The 19,626-nt window shown below is 48.3% G+C and overlaps 2 protein-coding genes across 2 annotated transcripts; both read right to left on the bottom strand.

The window, feature by feature from the left end:
- Window positions 1–48: 48 nt before the first annotated feature.
- On the bottom strand, window positions 49–4,113 carry LOC119272765 (probable pectinesterase/pectinesterase inhibitor 51). Its single transcript, XM_037554167.1, has 3 exons — window positions 3,860–4,113; window positions 1,941–2,983; window positions 49–1,118 (listed from the first exon to the last, which is right to left on the bottom strand). The coding sequence occupies exons 1-3, from the start codon at window positions 4,111–4,113 to the stop codon at window positions 427–429; spliced, it is 1,989 nt and encodes a 662-aa protein (XP_037410064.1). The 3' UTR covers window positions 49–426.
- A 5,214-nt stretch (window positions 4,114–9,327) lies between these two features.
- LOC119269965 (protein trichome berefringence-like 7) lies at window positions 9,328–13,136 on the bottom strand. Its single transcript, XM_037551913.1, has 4 exons — window positions 11,917–13,136; window positions 10,786–10,944; window positions 10,327–10,604; window positions 9,328–9,676 (listed from the first exon to the last, which is right to left on the bottom strand). The coding sequence occupies exons 1-4, from the start codon at window positions 12,744–12,746 to the stop codon at window positions 9,654–9,656; spliced, it is 1,290 nt and encodes a 429-aa protein (XP_037407810.1). The 5' UTR covers window positions 12,747–13,136; the 3' UTR covers window positions 9,328–9,653.
- Window positions 13,137–19,626: the final 6,490 nt, after the last annotated feature.

Below are 19,626 nucleotides of genomic sequence, written 5' to 3'. Positions count from 1 at the left end.
GATGCAGCTCGTGATGGACGTCGTGGACCACCACAACCACGGGTCAGATGTGATCATTCGATATTACATAATGCTCTCGCGTTGCGTCACGCATGCTATGGGGAAACTGCACGCCGATCCTATCTCAATCTGCCCCTCCTCTCCGTGTTCTGGCCACATCCATCTCGCCCTAGGTGGAAACTGCCCGCTAGATTTGGCGGCCATTATTGATCGTGCTTAGCCGTAAGGCCACTAGCTTCCCAGTGGAGTGTTCACCAATCAACACCGATCAAGATCGGCGCGCACTCCCATTTGCGTTAGGCACCACTGCATTTGCATAACTGCAACGACTGCAGTACATCCGTGACCGAGTGGCACGATCACCGCCGACCGGCCCACGAGCTCACGCCAGCTCGATTATGTATGCTACCAGGACCAAAAAGCCCACTACTTCACTTTGGGTATCCACTCGTCCCCCTGTATGAAGCTGGCGACGCTGTAGACGTCGACGCGCTCCTTGGGCACCTGGCTGCTCCACGCCACCCTGCCGCCTCCCCGCCCGCCGGCGCCAGGGCCGGCGCTATCATACTCCCCGTAGTAGAGCGTCTTGAGCGCGAAGTCGCCGCTCCATGGCATCCACCCCTCGGGCCGCACGATCTCAGCCATCGTGCACCCGACGAACACCGTGCGGGAGTACTCCTTCCATGGCCGGCCGAGGAACACGTGGTGCACGCCGGGCTTCTGCCGGTAGAAGGCCATGTACTCGTCGCTGCCGTTGACGCGGCAGCCCCGGAGCACGATCCCCGTGGGCTGCGCCGGGTCGGTGCGGCCCTGCGCCGTCAGCGCGTCCGTCTCGCCCTTCTCCGGCCGCAGCTGCCGGGGCAGCACGACGAGGTCGCTGTCGTGGAGCACGGCGGCCGAGTTGCCGAAGACGAAGTCCACCGTGCCGGCCACGCGGCAGCGGGTGTAGAACTGGCGCATGGCGTGCACGTACAGCGTGTCCTGGTGCCCCAGCAGCTCCACCGTGTCCAGCACCGTGCGGTCGCCCGTGGACCGGAACGCCACCGCCTGGTGCGCGTCCGGCCCCGCCGTGTTCGCGATCGTCAGGTCGCGCGCCATGAAGCCGTCCGCGAGCACGCCTGGAAATGAATGAAAAAGCGCAAAGTTACGACATGGTCGATCACTGTGCTGGTCGAGAAAACTCGCGGCCCGTGACATGTGGGTCGCAGATTCGCCTGACAAAGTTAAAATTGTGGACCGTGATGCGACTTTTTCTCTGTGATGAAAATGGCTCGCCGTCCGGACTGGAGTATTGTCGAAGCGTGTTTTTCTTCTTGCTTGATAGGGTTGCATAGAGCACGGGAAAGTTCAGTGTTTGTCTCACCTAGGACCCGTGGTCGGCGTCGGCACGTCGCATTGTCGCTTCCGCCATGGAAGATCGCCGCCGCCGGTCAAGTTAAAAATCTTAGAAATAGACTGGTCGTTGGTTTTGTTTCGGGCCGCTGAAATCATCCAAAGTGCATGTTTTTTTGAAGTCTCCAAAGTGCATGGTTGGGTTGTCATTTGGGTACCTAGATCACCGCATATAGCTTTGTTTTTGGGGATTATTTTTGCCATTTGGCCAAATATTTCCTCCTTAATAATACTAGCTGATCCAAAAATATAATTTGCTAATAGCGTAACTGATTGTAACGCACAAAAGGTAGGAATTGATTGTCCAGATCAGAACAAACTTGACGGAAAGCGTTTTAGGTGCGGACAAAGAGCGATGGGGCGGCCGGTCGATCACGAGCGGCGTCTTTAACGCCACCGCATTCATTTCGTGGACGTAGTACGTGTACGATCGCAGTACAAACTATGCTGGCAAATCCATCGGTGTAGTACGTACGTATACGGTATACCCCCACATAAATACGTACAAATACGAAGGAGTAAGTGCGTGTGACGACGCGTGTACGCACCTACGGTGGCCGTGTTGAACGTGGACACGCCGGGCGTGTCCGCGTTGAGGTCGCCGGTGATGACCGTCTTCCCCATGCCGTCGCCGACCAGCACCAGGTTGGTCTTCTCCCACGGCACGCTCACCGTCTCCTTGTACACGCCTGCCTTCACGTACACCACGAACCTCTTGCCCCCGTTGTCCGGCGCGGCCGCCACCGCCTCCCGCACTGTCCTGTAGTCGCACCCGGCGCCGCACACCGTCGCGTCCGCGGGGAGCCCCTTGGGCACGCCGAGCGCGTCCACGTCGGCCCCCGACGCCGCGGGCGAAGGCCAGTACCCGTCGCGCTCCGTCTGCGGCGGCGCCCAGACGGACGTGTCGTCGCCGTACCGCTTCAGCGCGGCGAGCATGGAGATGTAGTTGCTGTTGACGGTGATGGTGTCGTTGAGGTACGCCATGGCATCGTAGATGGTCCGGGAGAAGTTGACGTACTTGTAGGCGGACCAGCAGTCGTAGAGGTGGAGGAGCGAGGCGGAGGCGGGCATGAGCGCCGACGGCGAGGGCGGCGGCTCGAGGCGGTGCGAGGAGAGGGAGAGGGCGGTGAGGCAGTTGGTGGCGGCGGTCGTGAGGTTGACGTTCTTGGAGGAGGCGAGGACGGAGCGCGCGGTGGAGACGGCCGGCGGGAGGCGGGCGCGGAGCGCGGAGAGCGTGGCGCCGAGGAGGTCGGAGGGGGAGGACGCGGCGGTGACGTTGGCGGCGGAGAGCGTGGCGACGCAGGCGGGCCGGAAGCGGGTGGCGTTGCAGGCGAGGAGGACGGGGAGCGGCGCCGCGTAGTTGGCCGCCGGAGGAGGCACCTTCCGGGGCGGCGGCGCCGGGGCTTTGTGGTGGTGGCGGGAGGAGAGGGCGAAGGGGAGGTGGAGGAGGAGGAGGAGGGCGAGGAGGCGGAGGGGAGGAGGCATTGCTGATGGTGGAATTGTGCGCAGTGGAGTGTGTGTGGATGGCCGGCGTTGTGGGGGTTTGGGGTTGGTTATATCGGCGAGAGAGAGAGAGAGAGAGGGCAGCGCGCTTGGTCAAGGCTTGGACTGGGTTGGGGAAGAAGGATCGAATTAATAGGGAAATATATTTTTTATGACCAATTATAAAGTCGTATTAAAGCTGCGACGTAGAGAGAATTAATGTACTGCAAAAAGAAATCAAGAAAGATCCCAAACAAATTGCATACTGGAAAGTGATTTAATCTGACGAGAGTTTATTTCTTTTTTATATGGATTTACTCATATTTGAAGTCTTTATCTAACACAGACGATAAATGTCACATGTGTGACACGAAACACTCTGACTAACGTTTTTTTACAACTAAAGTTGCCATAAGGAAAAAAAAAACCAACCCCCCCCTCCCTCCAAAAAAAACTAAAACTTGTCATCCAAAAAGAAATTGTCATACTTGATAACTAAACTTGCCATCCTCACGTCACTAAACTTGCCATAAAAAATGTTTGGAGTTGCCATGTGTCCGTGCTACACGTGTGTCACTTATCAGGGTCATTATCCATTATCTAATTATGTTGAGTTCATCCATCATTCTACCCCTCTCTCCATCTCCCTCTCGTTCATGTAAGTTGTGAGTGAGGTCAGCCTTGTGCTTGATTATGACCACCCTTCTTCCTTCCTCCTTCATTGACGTTGTCCACCGGAGAAGGATGAAAGGAGGGTGTGTCCGTGCATAGTGTTAGGATCCTTATTTTCATACTTCTCTTTATGAGGCGGTCAAATCCATATCTTCCCTGGTTCTTTCGCAACCTCCCCTCCCTCTCATCCATGGTGATTAACGTGAGGCGAAAGTTTGAATAAGCCCAATAGGTGACTCTTATGTTGGCACCTTTTGGTCAGAACCATGGCGACGTGTTTGCTTCGGTCGCCATAGTCCTCACAACCTCGCACCTTTTTTCTTTCTTTGAGAGTTTTTTCTTGGTGTCCGCCGGCTGCATTGGGGGCACTTCGATTCGCTCTCCGGGGACTCTCCGACTCGCGTAGTTGCAGGCGAGGAGGACTGGGAGCGGCGCCGCGTAGTTGGCCGTCGGAGGAGGCGCCTTTCGGGGCGGCGGCGCCGGGGCTTTGTGGTGGTGGCGGGAGGAGAGGGCGAAGGGGAGGTGGAGGAGGAGGAGGAGGGTGAGGATGCGAAGGGGAGGAGGCATTGCTGATGGTGGAATTGTGCCCAGTGGAGTGTGTGTGGATGGCCGGCGTTGCGGGGGTTTGGGGTTGGTTATATCGTCGAGAGAGAGGGAGGGGCAGCACGCTTGGTCAAGCCTTGGACTGGGCTGGGGAAGAAGAATCGAATTAATAGGGAAATATATTTTTTAATGACCAATTATAAAGTCGTACTCCCTCCGTCTCAAAATTCTTGTCTTAGATTCGTCTAGATACGGATGCATCTAATACTAAAACGTGACTTGATACATCTGTATTTAGACAAATTTAAAACAAGAATTTTGGGACTGAGGGAGTATTAAAGTTGGGTAGTAGCCAAGTAAGAACCATGCCAAAAAAAGCCAATTAAGAAAGATCTCAAAACAATTCTAGAAAGTGATTAAAAAATGAGACCATTCAAGACTAGCCCTTAGAGACATATTTTATATAAAAAAACTCTAAGCATCACAGGTCACTTCATAACTTGAACCCGGGCGGGCTAGATAGTTCCATGCTACACCATGTTCTCATACTGGAAAGTGATTCGATCTGAGCGAGGGTTTATTTCATTTTGTATGGATATTCAAATAGGTATGAAGTTACTCATAATTGAAGTCTTTATCTAAATACATATTGAGTTCACCCTCATTCTTCCCCTCTCTTCATCTCCCTCTCGTTCATATAAGTTGTGAGTGAGGTCAGCCTTGTGCTTGGTTATGACCACCCTCCTTCATCGACGTTGTCCGCCGGAGAAGATTGGAAGGAGTGTGTGTGTCTGTGACTTCGTGATTTGTGTTAGGATCGTTTTCTTTGTGCTTCTCTTTATGAGGCGCTCAAATCCAGATCCTCTTTGGTTCTTCCTCAACCTCCTCTCCCTCTCATCCATGGCGATGAACGTGAGTTTGAAGTTTGAACCCCGCACCTTTTTTTCTTTTTGGGAGTTTTTTTTTCTTGGATCTTGGTGTGTGCGGGCGACTCTGGGGAGCACTTCGATTCGCTCTCCAGTGACGCTCCGACTCGGTTGAGAGGAATGGATGGAAGCAGATCTGGAAGTTACTCCCGCAATAACCACGTTAGCCATAATCTTCTTCATGGAAGGATGGCCCATCGCTTGTCCTCGGATCTTGGAGCCAGCATGGAGATGTGTAAAGAGCTTAGGAGTTATGGAGAGATCATTTTTGCGGGTTGTGTCGGAGCTCCTCATCGATGTCGACCATGGATAATCTATGCACCTACTATGGTGATTGTTTGTCGGCTTCGTCACGATGCCTTCAATCTTTTTGGGCGAAAGATGGCCATATTTCTTTCTCCCGGGCCAGGAGCCAATGGGGAGGCAATAAAGCTTCTACTCGAAGTCCTGTTGGGAAACGTTGCATGGAGGAAAAATATATACACACACACGATGATCTATCCATGGAGATGCATAGCAACGAGGGGAAAGAGTGTGTCTACGTACCCTTGTAGACCGTAAGCGGAAGCGTTTCACAACGCGGTTGATGTAGTCGAACTTTCTTCGCGATCCAACCGATCGAGTACCGAACGTACAACACCTCCGCGTTTAGCACACGTTCAGCTCGGTGGAGTCCTCCGCCTTCTTGATCCAGCAAGAGGGCGAGATAGTGGATGAGTTCACGGCGGCGAGGTGACGGACGGTGATCGTGAAATGATCTCCGCAGGCCTTCGCCTAAGCATTACGAAAATATGTCCGGTGGTGTAAACGGTGGAGGGGGACACCGCACACGGCTAAGATTCTGTTCTTGTGTGCTAGGCGCCCCCTCCCTCATATATATATATAGGTGGGGGAGGAGGGAGCAGCCATGAGGGCGCCCCAAGTAGGCTGAATCCTACTTGGCGTTTCCTCCCAAGTGGCGCCCCCTGCCATGTTTAGGTGCGGGGGGAGGCAGGGAGGATGCCCCCCCTTTCCTTTCTTTCATGAGAGGGAAAGGCAGGAGGGGCTAGCCCTCCTCTTTTTCCTTCCATAGGGTTGGCCGGCCAGGGAAAGGGGCACACCAGCCCCCTGTGGGCTGGTCTGTCCCTCCCTTGGCCCATTAAGCCCATATACCTACTGGGGGGGGGGGTCCGGAACCCCTTTCAGTGACCCGATGGCTACCTGGTGCATCCCAAAATCCTTTCAGTGTCCGAATATCATCGTCCTATATATCAATCTTTACCTCCCGACCATTCCTCGTCATGTCCATGACCTTATCCGGGACTCCAAACAACATTCGGTCACCAAATCATATAATTCATGTAACACTATATCGTCAACGAATGTTAAGCGTGCAGACCCTACGGGTTTGAGAACTATGTAGACATGACCGAGACACCTTTCTGGTCAATAACCAATAGCGGAACCTGGATGCCCATATTGGCTCATACATATTCTACGAATATCTTTATCGGTCGAACTGTTATGACAATATACATAATTCCCTTTGTCCATCATTATGTTACTTGCCCGAGATTCGATCATCGGTATCTCTCTACCTACTTCAATCTCATTACTGAAAATCTCTTTACTCGTTCCGTAATACATCACCTCGTAACTAACTCCTTAGTCATTTGCTTGCAAGTTTATGATGTGTATTACTGACAGGGCCGAGAGATACCTCTCTGATACTCGGAGTGACAAATCATAATCTCGATCTATGCCAACTCAACAAACACATTTGGAGATACCTGTAGAGCATCTTTATGATCACCCAGTTACGTTGTGACGTTTGATACCACACAAGGTATTCCTCCGGTATCTAGGAGTTGCATAATCTCATAGTCCAAGGAATGTGTATTTGACATGAAGAAAGCAATAGCAATAAACTGAATGATCAATATGCTAAGCTAACAGATGGGTCTTGTCCATCGCATCATTCTCCTAGTGATGTGATCCCGTTATTAAATGACAACACATGTCCATGGTTAGGAAACCTTAACCATCTTTGATCAACGAGCTAGTCTAGTAAAAGCTTACTAGGGACATGGTATTTGTTTATGTATTCACACATGTATTTAAATTTTCGATCAATACCATTCTAGCATGAATAATAAACATTTATCATGAATAAGGAAATATAAAATAACAACTTTATTATTGCCTCTAGGGCATATTTTCTTCAAGTCCATGACCTGCTGCTGGTGCTGCTATGGAGGTCGTGGCGTATCAAGTTGTTTCGTCTTTGGCGACGTCGTGGTTGGTTTTGAGTGGAGGTGGATTTGAAACCAAACTACAATTTTCTATGTTGCTTGGGGGGTTTCTCCTTATAAAAGTTAGTGACTTTCGTGTATTTTTTGTTTTCTTATAGGTCTTGGTTGTAAGATGTACTGCTCCACCTCTTTGGTCCTTCTAGACCCTTCCCTATCCCAGAAAAAGGAATGTTTATCCGAAAATGGCAAACGGAGCCAGAGCTCCATGGAGGCATTTATTTGAAAACTTCAAAATTTGAACTTTTCAGGTTCAAAAATTCTGAAAATAAATACACATATACCTAGATACATAATGTACATGTGTGCAAATTTTCAGGTCGAAATACATTAAAATGTGAGTTACGCAAAAAAGACAAATTTGGGGCCTTTTAGCATATAAAGTCCATGATTTTGGTTTTTTTGTACAGCTTGCGATTCAACGTATTTCATCCTGAAATTTTTCATACATACACTTTACATCCTTGCATACATGTGAATTTTTTTCAGAATTTTTTGAAACTGAAATTTATGAATTTTGAATTATTCAAAATAAAAGGCTCCATGGAGCTCGGTCTCCAAAATGCCCTACTCATGTTTATCTATCTATATACTACTATAAAAATATCCAAAGGGAAGATCCAATTAAACTCGACCATCAAACTATATCAACCAAACGACCTAAATTGCTTCAACAAATGAGTGCTCAACATATTTAGTGTGCAATTGATGTCAATACCAAATTTCAATGTTGGCACTAACCATGTACTCTCTTCGTTCCTTTATGTAAGGTGTATTTTACTTGTCACGGTGACCAAGGCACAAAATTATAGAAAATTTATAACGGAATTACCCATGGATAATTCGTTTGCTAACGACAAGTAAATCAGTTAGGCTAGGATATAAAGAGATACATGCAATCGGGGAAGAAATAATTTCCCTTTTTTAGAAAGAGAGATGCAGACAATCGGTACTTTTATTTTTTCTGTAGGGCTAATTTTTTGAAGGAATTGAAAGAAATGCATCTTATGTTGTGAAATTTTATTAAAAAAATACACTTTATATAAAAGAACGAAAAAGTACGCAATTACCATGACCCTGCAAAACAAACATGTGATTACTAGCATATGTAATATGAGTTTGTAATTAATATCCTTCCTAATATCAGTATTAAATACAAGCTCGTAGTTAATATCCTACCTAAGAAATCTCAAGCATAATGTAAAATTTAAAGAACAGGAAAATGACAAAACATGATTTTAAGAATGATGAACGGTACGTGCACTGTTCACTCTTCACTGTGAAAAGTGGACAAATTTGTTTGTTTTTTTTGTGTAGATCTGCTCATAATGTATTTCACCGTCAAACTTTATACACATGCCCTGCTCGCTAAAGACCATATATTAAGTAGCATAAATACTTACAAAAGCACCTTTACAGAAATTCAAAAACACATTTAATTCTTGGTGGCGCCGAAGTCCTTTTTCCGTGTGCATCCAACGACAGAGTGCGCTTTGAGCAAAGTTTGCTTTTGTTCCACCCGTGCAATCTCCCCCAACCAACCTCATCCCCCGTTAGTGTCGCCGCCGGATTAAATCCCCCAGGCCACCACACTTTTTTCCTCGGAGGCAGCCACTAGGGTTTAGGTCCAGGGGCACTTGAAATCGCGGAACCGCACGGCAGCACGCTTTCCTCTTTGGGTTGCCTTTGCCTCTCGTTGATGGCAACTGGCATCATAGCAGCCGGTCAGGAAATACACGCATGGATCCGCCACGCCGGGCAGGTAGGCATGCATACTATTGGTCTACTGCCCCTTGCATCATTTCATTTTCATTTTCATTATGGAGAACCAACAAACGTGGAGAAGAGAGGTCGGCGCCCAGCCGTCCTGAACCGTGGAAGTGGCCAGGCAGCAATGCAATTAGAAATGAGTTTCCCCGATTGCAAAATATCAGATTTTTTGCGCGTATAGCAGTTACAGAAGAGCAGGGGGAGTCTCTGGATGCGAAGAACTGCTTTGTTTAATGTGACGACGCATAAACAAATGACGGCAGACCGATTTCATGCGAGAGAGATGAATTTCCAAAATTGCATTCCATCGGTTTGTGCATGCAGGTTACAAACTGCCATGTTCTCTATGTCCAAAAAGACTAAAACGCAAAAGCAGATAACAGCCGAGCATCTATCTATATGACAGGGGATATGCAATTCTTACTGGAGCTAATCGAAGCAAGGATGAGGAATGGAGCAACTTGTACGCATACTGCTGTCTGCCGAGACTTAATGTCTTCGCTCCTTCGGCACATAAAAATGCAAGAAGCAACATGAAACTCGACCAGAAAAACAAAAGGTTGAGTGTACAGTCAAATAGTCAGCCAGCCAGCTTTCGCCAACCTGCGGAATTGGAAATGAGGCAGCGTCAGGAGCCATTATTCAACTCCAAAATGAGCGAGCCATCAAGTTTAAGGACATAAATACTTGCAGAACTAAGTACTACTCCCTCTGTCCCAGAATATAAGAACGTTTTTGACACTATGCCATAGTGTCAAAAACGTTCTTATATTTTGGGTCGGAGGGAGTACAAACTAAGTTCATGAAATACGAATTTCCGGAATCAGCTGAATATTGGTTTCAGCTTTCTGTACCATATTCATTAGATCTACATTTTTTGTTCCAGATCTGAGGCTTATTCTGGATAACTTCGTAATGAGTTGCTTCAGTACTTGAGCATATATATGCTGAATTCATTCACACTGTACAGGTGAGTCTCAGTTATTGCACTCTATTCTATTTTGACCCTACACAATTGTAAAGCTCATGTTGACGGCACAGCTACCGAATACTCCTATATACAGCTATCTATGCATGGTTCAAGAAACTCCAGGTTCCTTGCAAGCAGAAACAAGATATCAGACAAACAATATTTTATTTATCCACTACAAGGTACTACTCCTTCCGTTCCAAAATAGATGACCCAACTTTGTATTAACTTTGTTATCCTAAATAACACCAGGAAAGAATGTTATCATAGATAAGAAACTCACCATCCGTCAAAAGGTGAGAAAATATTAGCTCATTCCAAGCATCTGGAACTCCGGGAAGACACCAGTGGCTACAATCAAGTATGGTAGAAGGATGACTCCAAATACCAATATGCGCATCACTCCTGAAGGCCCCCATCAAAGTCACATTCAGTATAGTGACAGGAACGCTCATGTTCGCAACAACATCAGCAAGTATATCCCTAAATTCACTCCTGTCAGCTCCTATGGCCTCGGTTGTAGGTCTTTCTGTTACTTCGCATACCTTTTGGTTCAAGCCACTGAAAATAAGAAGAAAAAACAATTACTGTATGTTTTTCAAATGATAACTTGGATGATGTCTGTACTCCACAATCATAGCGGGATTACACCTTCCGTTCAAAGGCTAGAATTATAATGAAGTAATAATGAGGAAAAATAAAATATATAGGGAAAAGAATTCAGTGTATGTGTGAAACTCACCTCCAATGAGATGGCTCATATGTCCGGAAGAAGACACGTGTTCGTTTTAAATCCACTTTTTCCTTGACCCATGAAGCCCATGTTTCCAGTGCCATTTTGAAAGCAGAATTAACTGATGTTCCCAGTTTAAGCAAGCCTCCAGCCTCAAAATAACAACCCCTGTTGTAAAGACCAAACTAGAATCTCTAAGATTTATGAAAGAAAGGTTACTACTTGATAATTAACAACCCCCGCCAAAAAAATTCAAATTTGTTCAATAATAACAACAAATTCCAACACATACTAAGACCAGACAATGAAGTTTCTTTGGCATTTAAAATTTACTCCCTATTTTTGCCATGTTTGTAAGATTTTAACTCCAACAAATAGTAAATGCATGAAACTTAGCATCATCAAAACATACTCCCGTACTTGGCATCATTTTTTGCCAGTCATAGCAGGCTTATTATTTTTTGCCGCAGCCTTTACAATTGTGGCGATATCTTACAAACATTAAAAACAGGGCCTAATTTTTATACCAAAAAATGAAATAATCTGGTATGGATGCACGAAACCTAGCATCATCAAAACATACTCCCGTAGTGAGCAGTGCCTGACCAGCAACCTTCCTCAGGCAGGGCCTACAATTTATTAATATCAGCCTCACTAAGTTGTGGCATAGGAACCTAACACCCTTTAATGTTGCTTTGACCTCAAGAAATAACAAGAAATGGTACGGAGTTAACTTTGCAGTACAATCCGGTAACTAGAAATGGTATGAAGTTAGCTTTGCAATAACACAATCCGGTGATTTGTTTTTGTCTATTTGTGACCCTCGGAAGTTTTGCTACAATCAGTCCTGGTCACTGATTCCTTCCAAAGGAACATTCTGGTGCCTGCTTGGCTTACACTGATATACACACACTATCAATTATTAAGGATTTTATTTTGATAACAGATAACTTAACCAAAATATACAAACAGATAATTGCAAAGGTTGGTTTGTCTGTAAGTCTAGCGTTTTTGTTTCGAGAACAGGTATACTAAACCAAAATATAAGATCAGATAATTGCAAATCAGCAAGATAGTGATATAATCCAAAACAATTACCCACAAACAAAAGATGCTCAGGATTGAAGCAAGAACACTCACATGTCAAATAATTTGCTGGGAGTCCACCAATGTCCTGAATTGAAAATAAGCACGTCGGCGTTCGCCCATTTCCTGCTAAGATCATCCATCTTATCGAGCTTGAGAATCGCGCGGACCCTTTTTGTCACATGTAGAGGAGGAGCAGGGGTCTGCTGCACAAGGAACACCGATCGAAAGAACTCCACACTGAGGTTGAATGACTCGAACCTCACTCCTAAAAATCGGATCGTCTTCGAGATCTGGTTGCCATTCACCTCATAAACCTTCTTGGGATCGTCCACCCCTGTCATGAGCATGCAGATGAAGGACTCCCACTGTGTTCGGCTCATTGAATCCCCCACAAACACGACCCTCTTCCCTCTCAGCCACTCCAGCACGCTTCGGGCGCTGAAGCGCGGCATGTCGCACTGCCGCGGCTTCCACCGCCACTTGAGGTACTCGGTGTTCCTCCGGCCATTGGCGAGGCAGTTGAACCCCCTCTCCGCAAACGGGCACTCGGAGCTGTTGTACAGGGGGTACCTCTCGTCCCGCACCCAGCTGCCGTCGAACACGTTGCAGGAGTCCAGACTGTCGCCGGCGAACTCGGCGACCGCGCGGCCCTGGCCCTGGCCCAGGTACCGGGAAACATACAGGTACAGGCCGCAGGAGAGCACGAGCGCGGCGGAGGCCAGGCAAAGGGCCAGGGCGACGGTGCTCTCGAAAGACGGGCCGGACGGTGACCCCCACCACTTGCGGTGCGCGGCCGCCGCGGACGAGACCCGGGGGCTCCCTACGCCGCCCCTCGCTGTGAGCCGCGCCGACGTGCTCCGGCTGAAGCTCGCGGTCACCATCTCGCCACCGCGGCCGCCCCCCGATCTCCCATTCGGCAGCTACCCGGCCGCGATCTGCGAGCCGGCTCGAACCAGTTCACCGCGAAGCCAAGCTCGCAGCGTGCCTGTCCCAGTCCAGGAGCTCCGAGGAATCACACCAGATCCGATGTTTCCCGGTGCTTGATTCAGAGTTTTCCCGCACCAGGGGCCGGGATCGGGAACTCACCGGGTTCCGCCGACGGACTCCCCTCTCCGGCGATCGCCGGAGCGGACGACACGCTGAAAACCAGCTGGCGGCGAGGCGGTGAGTGACCTGACCTCGCGACCGGCGGCTGGGTGAGCTCTCGTCTCGCTCGGGGAAGCCAAGTTCGAACAGGAAGAGCCGAGGAAGGAGACGGCTGGGAAGGTGGGTGGGGGTGGGTGGATGGATGTTCCCTGTCATGCTGACCACGGACCTAACTTGCTGCCGCGTTGGCTCCAGGATCGGCGGCCCCACATGGCAGCTGCCGCATGTCCCATGACGTGGCTTGCCCGGCGTGCGCGCGCGTGGTTTCACTTGTGCGCGGACTTGGCATCGGGCTGCGCGGGGAGAGGTGGGTGGAGGAGGACACGCCGGCATGGCGGCATGGGGTTTTGATTATCATCGGCAAGGCCAGAGACGGCCAAATGTTGCGTTGCCGGAGAGCGGCAAATCCATCCATCTCCATCGACGTCGGTCACATAAGCATGCGACTCGGTCGGAGTTTTGCCGTCTTGCGGCCTCTTGTTCGTAAGGATAACTGGCGAGCGCTGAGAGGGGACGTTAAGCGGATCTTTTTCTTCTTTTACAATTTTATTACCTAGTACGTAGGTGGGAGATGACAAATCCTGCCATTTTTTGCCGCAAAAATTCTCTTCTTCCGAGGAAATGCCATGCCTTATGAAGAAACTGCCAACTCATATCAAATGTCAACCTCTCCCAGCCAACGTTATATTGCGGTCCCTTTTTCTGGATTACGCATGTTGCGTATCATTCTACTGATAGAGCGTAGAAGTTATATGATGACGGTTCTCGTATAGCATACGCTAGAAGACGCATACAAGAACACATTTCAGCTAAGAGAGAGGGGGTTGCTTAGCCCCAAGTAGCATGAAAATCAGAGTAGATGGATGTTGAGGCTTAGCCCTTTAGCACCCGCTTTCACCCAGGTGTGAACTTCCTCTTGTATGGTGTGAACTAGGTGGGTATGCGATCGCATGGCACCGTCAAAGATACTGGGAGAGGATGGCGCGTCATACGATGCAAGATACGGCACAGCCGATGAGTAGGTGATGCAAGATACACACATTCAGATGTGTGTGGCGGTCCATGACGGGCGAGGCGCGCCGAGTCCATTGTTTCCAAGTTAGTTGCAAGTGCAGCACTCTCGTGGTGTATACGTCGCTATCCATCCAGCATCAACGGATGGTGCCGGGCTGCGGCCTTAGAGAGATACAGAGGAGACTGCGCCATATGTCGACGTACTCCACTGTGGCCTCCGCGCCAAGGGCACCACGGATATCATGATCCATGCTTGTTGCAGGATGGCCGCGGGCAAGGCAGTGGCTCCTTCGCTAGCGTGATACGAGAGCAACTAGGGTGTGCACGATCTCCGAGATGGATGCCCTATTGAAAGTGTAACGAATCCTCGAGTAGTTTTGCTAATTAATAACAACATATATGTCATTGAACTAATGCCTATTCAAAGATAGATTTCAGGAAAATTCATTGTTGGCATGGCAAGGACATGTGGATGTGGCCCCCTCAAAATGCGAAGGAAGCACATTGGCAAAAGCTTCAAGACTCTTCATTAAAGCAATTCTGCCACTGGACCTTGAGGTGCGCCTGATACTACCTCCAACTCTCAGCTCACCAGGAAGAATTCGAAAAGTAGCATGTTCTAGTGTTATTCATCATATATTTGTTGTGAATCAACTATGACAAAACTGTGTGACAGTAAATACTTTCTGTCTAGAAAGCATAACTTTTGAATCAATTGCTCTTGGGGATGTAGCTCAAATGGTAGAACGTTCGCTTTGCATGCGAGAGGCATGGGGTTTGATCCCCCGCATCTCCATCTTTTGTCTCTATTTTTGCACTTTCTCAGAGGTATAGTCCTTTTTAGCGGTTCTCACTTCTCAGAGGTATTAGTCATCTCGTTCGTTTCAGGATTTTCTTTTTCGAAATTCGTCTTTACAATTTTACATTGGAAGCCCAGTGTGGATCATATTCGCTTCCTCTTTTCTTATGGTCCATCTTTAATTGCGCATGAACTTTACCTTCAAAGCCCAATATGGACAATATTCGGGAGCTCCTATTCGGCGCTTCAGGCGCCACGGAAGTTCACCTTCGCCCACACGCCGGTGCTGGTGGGACGACTCATGTACATGATCGCATTTGACAAAAAAAAGAGAAAAGTAATCGGAAAAAACAAAAAAATCATGAATTCAAAAAAGTTCATGATTTTTGAAAAAATGATGAATTTGAAAAAAGTTGATCAATCTTAAAATAAGTTCATCGGATTTGAAATAAGTTCACTGATTTTGAAAAACAATCATCAAATTTGCAGAAAGTTCATAAAATTTTGAAAAAATGTTCATCCATTTTGAAAAAAAAAATTCATCGAACTTGCGAGTACTTTCTATAAAATTCTTTGATTTTAAAGAAAAGGTGTTGCTTGGTACGCGAGGCTTCGGAGTGCTTGGCGGGTGGTGGTACTTCTCCGGAGGGTGCAACGGGTGTCGGCCATCTTCGCTTAGTTGAGTTGTCGGCATCGACATTTGTTTCTTTTTTCTTTCTCTTCTTTTTCTTTTGGGCTCGTTTGTGCTGCAGCCCCAGCAAGCTCGTTGTATCGGTTGGTCGTTGCTTTATAATCTAAAGCGGGGAAGACTCTTTTTTGTCTAATCTCTCGTAACGAAGACCTTGCATTAGTTGTGGTGGACATGTTCACAAAGTATGCTCATTTCATTGCTCCAAAACGACATATTACAATGCATATAGTAGCTAAAGCATTTAGTGATCATGTGTTCAAAATAAGTTTGGCTCCATTTATTGTCACTTCCAGGGATCGGATTTTTACCAATCAATGTGGAAACATTTGTTCAAGAAATCAGCAGTTAAATTACACATGAGCACCTTTTTCGTCCACAATTTGATGGTCAGACAAAGAGAGTTAGTCAATGTTTTGAAAATTATATCAGGTACATGGATTTTGCACAACGAAAGAAATGGAACATTTGGTTATCTATGGCAAAGTGGTGGTATGATACAAGCTTTCACACATATCTTAAGGTGGTTCTGTTTTAGGCCTTATATGGTCACCCCTGCCCTCAGTGCTGAAATGAATCCGCTCACTGATCCAAGAGAACACCTCAAGTAGGACACTAATTTAGGGCCAGTTCTTTTCACGATATAATTTTGTAGAATTATGATTCTGGAAACTGCCCACAGAATCGTGTGCCCACATAATTGTCTGTCCAGTTCTTTTCTGTAATTCTAGCTTGTGATTGTTGTATGAGCTATCTGTTGAAATGCCTGAAATGCCCCTAGAGCATTTTCAATCGTAGAATCATAGTTATTCAAATTTTGACAGCATACTTTTATATAGCTAGCACCCCCTAATTTTGAATTCCCTAATTCCAGTTTTGGATAAACTGCTAGCATCCAACGGTATTTTTACAGAGAAGGAAGACAGAGAGGAGACAGCACGGAGAGGAGAGGAGAGGAGAAAATCTCACCTGAGGCGATGGCGGCAGGCGGAGTCGGGTGAGGCAGTGTCGGGGGGCGGGGGGTCCAGGCGAGCCGGCGGGGCGGTGTCGGGTGTGTTGGGGAACATAGCATGCAATTTTAAAAAAATTCCTACGATCACACAAGATCTATCTAGGAGGTGCATAGCAATGAGAGGGGGAGAGTGTGTCTACGTACCCTCGTAGACCGAAAGCGAAAGCGTTAGGTTAACGCGGTTGATGTAGTCAAACGTCTTCGTGATCCAACCGATCAAGTACCGAACGTACGGCACCTCCGAGTTCAGCACACGTTTAGCTTGATGACGTCCCTCGAACTCCTTATCCAGCAGAGGGTCGAGGTAGAGTTTCGTCAGCACGACGCCGTGGTAACGGTTGTAAGGGCATATTTATCCCTTAGTTGTTTTGGTGATTGATGACAATGTGTTTGTGGACTAATCGTGTGCACTGAGTATTTCAGACAAATCATGGCTAGGCACAAGATGATTTCATGCCCCTCGAAGACTGTTGAAGACGGTGTTTCTCTACGTTTCTTTTCGGTGGATTTGAGTCATAGGAAAGTCGTACTATTAAGAGCGGGTCCGCATCGGAAAGGTTTGGGTGGAATCATAACGTACACGTCCCCTCCTTTCGCACCCCTTTCCTTTGGCTCTTTGGAGCATCCTCCGTTTAACCGTGTCTCTGCGAAATTAAGGATTTCTAGTGTTGCTGCTCTGAGGCTCGCGGTAGTACTGCTCTTTGGAGCGGTAGTACCGCGGGGCCTTACGGTAGTACCGGCCGTAGGCGCGGTAGTACCGCAGGTGCTCACGGTAGTACTGCTTCTTGGGAGCGGCAGTACCGTGGCCTCAGGCCAGGCTCAGCCGCTCCAGCGGTTGTAGGGGCGGATGTAATTTTTTACATCCGCGCCTTGCGCGGTACTACCGCCCCTTGGGTGCGGTAGTACTATGAGCCCTGGCCTGGCACAGCAACATGAGCGGAAGTAGGGGCGGATGTAATTTTTTACATCCGCGCCCTACGCGGTAGTACCACTCCTGGCTTGCGGTACTACCATGTCGGATTTTTGCACAGATCCCAACTCAGCGGAAGTTGCTACGGATGTATTTTTATATGTCTATGCCTTCCCGTATCTGGACTATCCCTGCCTTGCGGTAGTACCGCAAGGGGGAGTGGTAGTACCACGCCAGCGGTTCTACCGCCCTCTGCTTCATCGCATTAGGGTTAGTTTGGTTCCTGCTGCATGGGCGGTAGTACCGCGGTGCCTCGTGGTAGTACCGTGTGTCCAAGCGGTAGTACCGCGTCCCCGATGAGGTAGTATCGTGCTTCGCAGGATGAGTTTGTGGATAACGGTTGGATTTGTTCTTCCACTATATAAGGGGTGTCTTCTTCTCCGGGTCGACCACCTCTTCCACCTTTAAGCTCCATTGTTGCTGCAAGCTCCATTTTCGCCCGATCTCTCTCCCTAGCCGATCAAACTTGTTGATCTCCTAGGGATTGGTTGAGAAGGCCTAGATCTACACATCCACCAAGAGATATTTGATTCCCCCACTAATCCCTCGCGGATCTTGTTACTCTTGGGTGTTTGAGCACCCTAGACGGTTGAGGTCACCGTGGAGCCATATTCTAATGTGGTGAAGCTTCGTGGCGTCGTTGGGAGCCTCCAATTAAGTTGTGGAGATATCCCCAACCTTGTTTGTAAAGGTCCGGTCGCCGCCTCCAAAGGCACCATGTTGGGGAACGCAGTAATTTCAAAAAAAATCCTACGCACATGCAAGATCATGGTGATGCATATCAACGAGAGGGGAGAGTGTCGTCTACATACCCTCGTAGACCGTAAGCGGAAGCATTATGAGAACGTGGTTGATTTAGTCATACGTCTTCACGATCCGACCGATCCAAGTACCGAACGTACGACACCTCCGAGTTCAGCACACGTTCAACTCGGTGACGTCCCACGAACTCGGATCCAACAGAGCTTCAAGGGAGAGTTCTGTCAGCGCGACGGCGTGATGACGGTGATGATGATGCCACCGGCGCAGGGCTTCGCCTAAGCACCGCTACGATATGACCGAGGTGGATTATGGTGGAGGGGGGCACCGCACACGGCTAAAAGATCAACTGATCAACGTGTGTGTCTTGGGGTGTCCCCTGCCCCCGTATATAAAGGAGCAAGGGGGGAGGCTGGGCGGCTGGTGTTAGCAAGGCGCGCCAGGAGGAGGAGTCCTCCTCCTAGTGGGAGTAGGACTCCCCTTTCCTAGTCCCACTAGGTGGGGGAAGGAAGGAGTGGGAGAGGGGAAAGGCAAGGGGGCGCCCCCCCTTTCTTGTCCTATTCGGTCTCAAGGGGAGGGCGTGCGGCCCTGCCCTGGCCGGCCCCTCTCTCTCTCCATTAGGTCCCAACAAGGCCCATTAACCCCCGGGGGGTTCCGGTAACCCCCCCCCCCGGCACTCTGGTAAAATCCCGATTTCACCCGGAACCATTCCGATGTCCAAATGTAGGCTTCCAATATATCAATCTTTATGTCTCGGCCATTTCGAGACTCCTCGTCATGTCCGTGATCATATCCGGGACTCTGAACTACCTTTGGTACATCAAAACACATAAACTCATATTACCGATCGTCACGGAACTTTAAGCGTGCGGACCCTACGGGTTCGAGAACTATGTAGACATGACCGAGACTCGTCTCTGGTCAATAACCAATAGAGGAACCTGGATGCTCATATTGGTTCCTACATATTCTACGAAGATCTTTATCGGTCAAATCGCACAATAACATACGTTGTTCCCTTTGTCATCGGTATGTTACTTGCCCAAGATTTGATCATCGGTATCCTCATACCTAGTTCAATCTCGTTACCGTCAAGTCTCTTTACTCGTTCCGTAATGCATCATTCCGCAACTAACTCATTAGTCACAATGCTTGCAAGGCTTATAGTGATGTGCATTACCGAGAGGGCCCAGAGATACCTCTTCGATAATCGGAGTGACAAATCCTAATCTCGATCTATGCCAACTCAACAAGTACCACCTTTATAATCACCCAGTTATGTTGTGACGTTTGTAGCACACAAAGTGTTACTCCGGTACTCGGGAGTTGCATAATCTCATAGTCATAGGAACATGTATAAGTCATGAAGAAAG

The sequence above is a fragment of the Triticum dicoccoides genome, chromosome 3A (genome assembly GCF_002162155.2).
Source record: "Triticum dicoccoides isolate Atlit2015 ecotype Zavitan chromosome 3A, WEW_v2.0, whole genome shotgun sequence".
Classification (NCBI taxonomy): domain Eukaryota; kingdom Viridiplantae; phylum Streptophyta; class Magnoliopsida; order Poales; family Poaceae; genus Triticum; species Triticum dicoccoides.
Note: the sequence above shows the minus strand (reverse complement) of the source record. Positions and strands in the feature narration are given on the sequence as shown.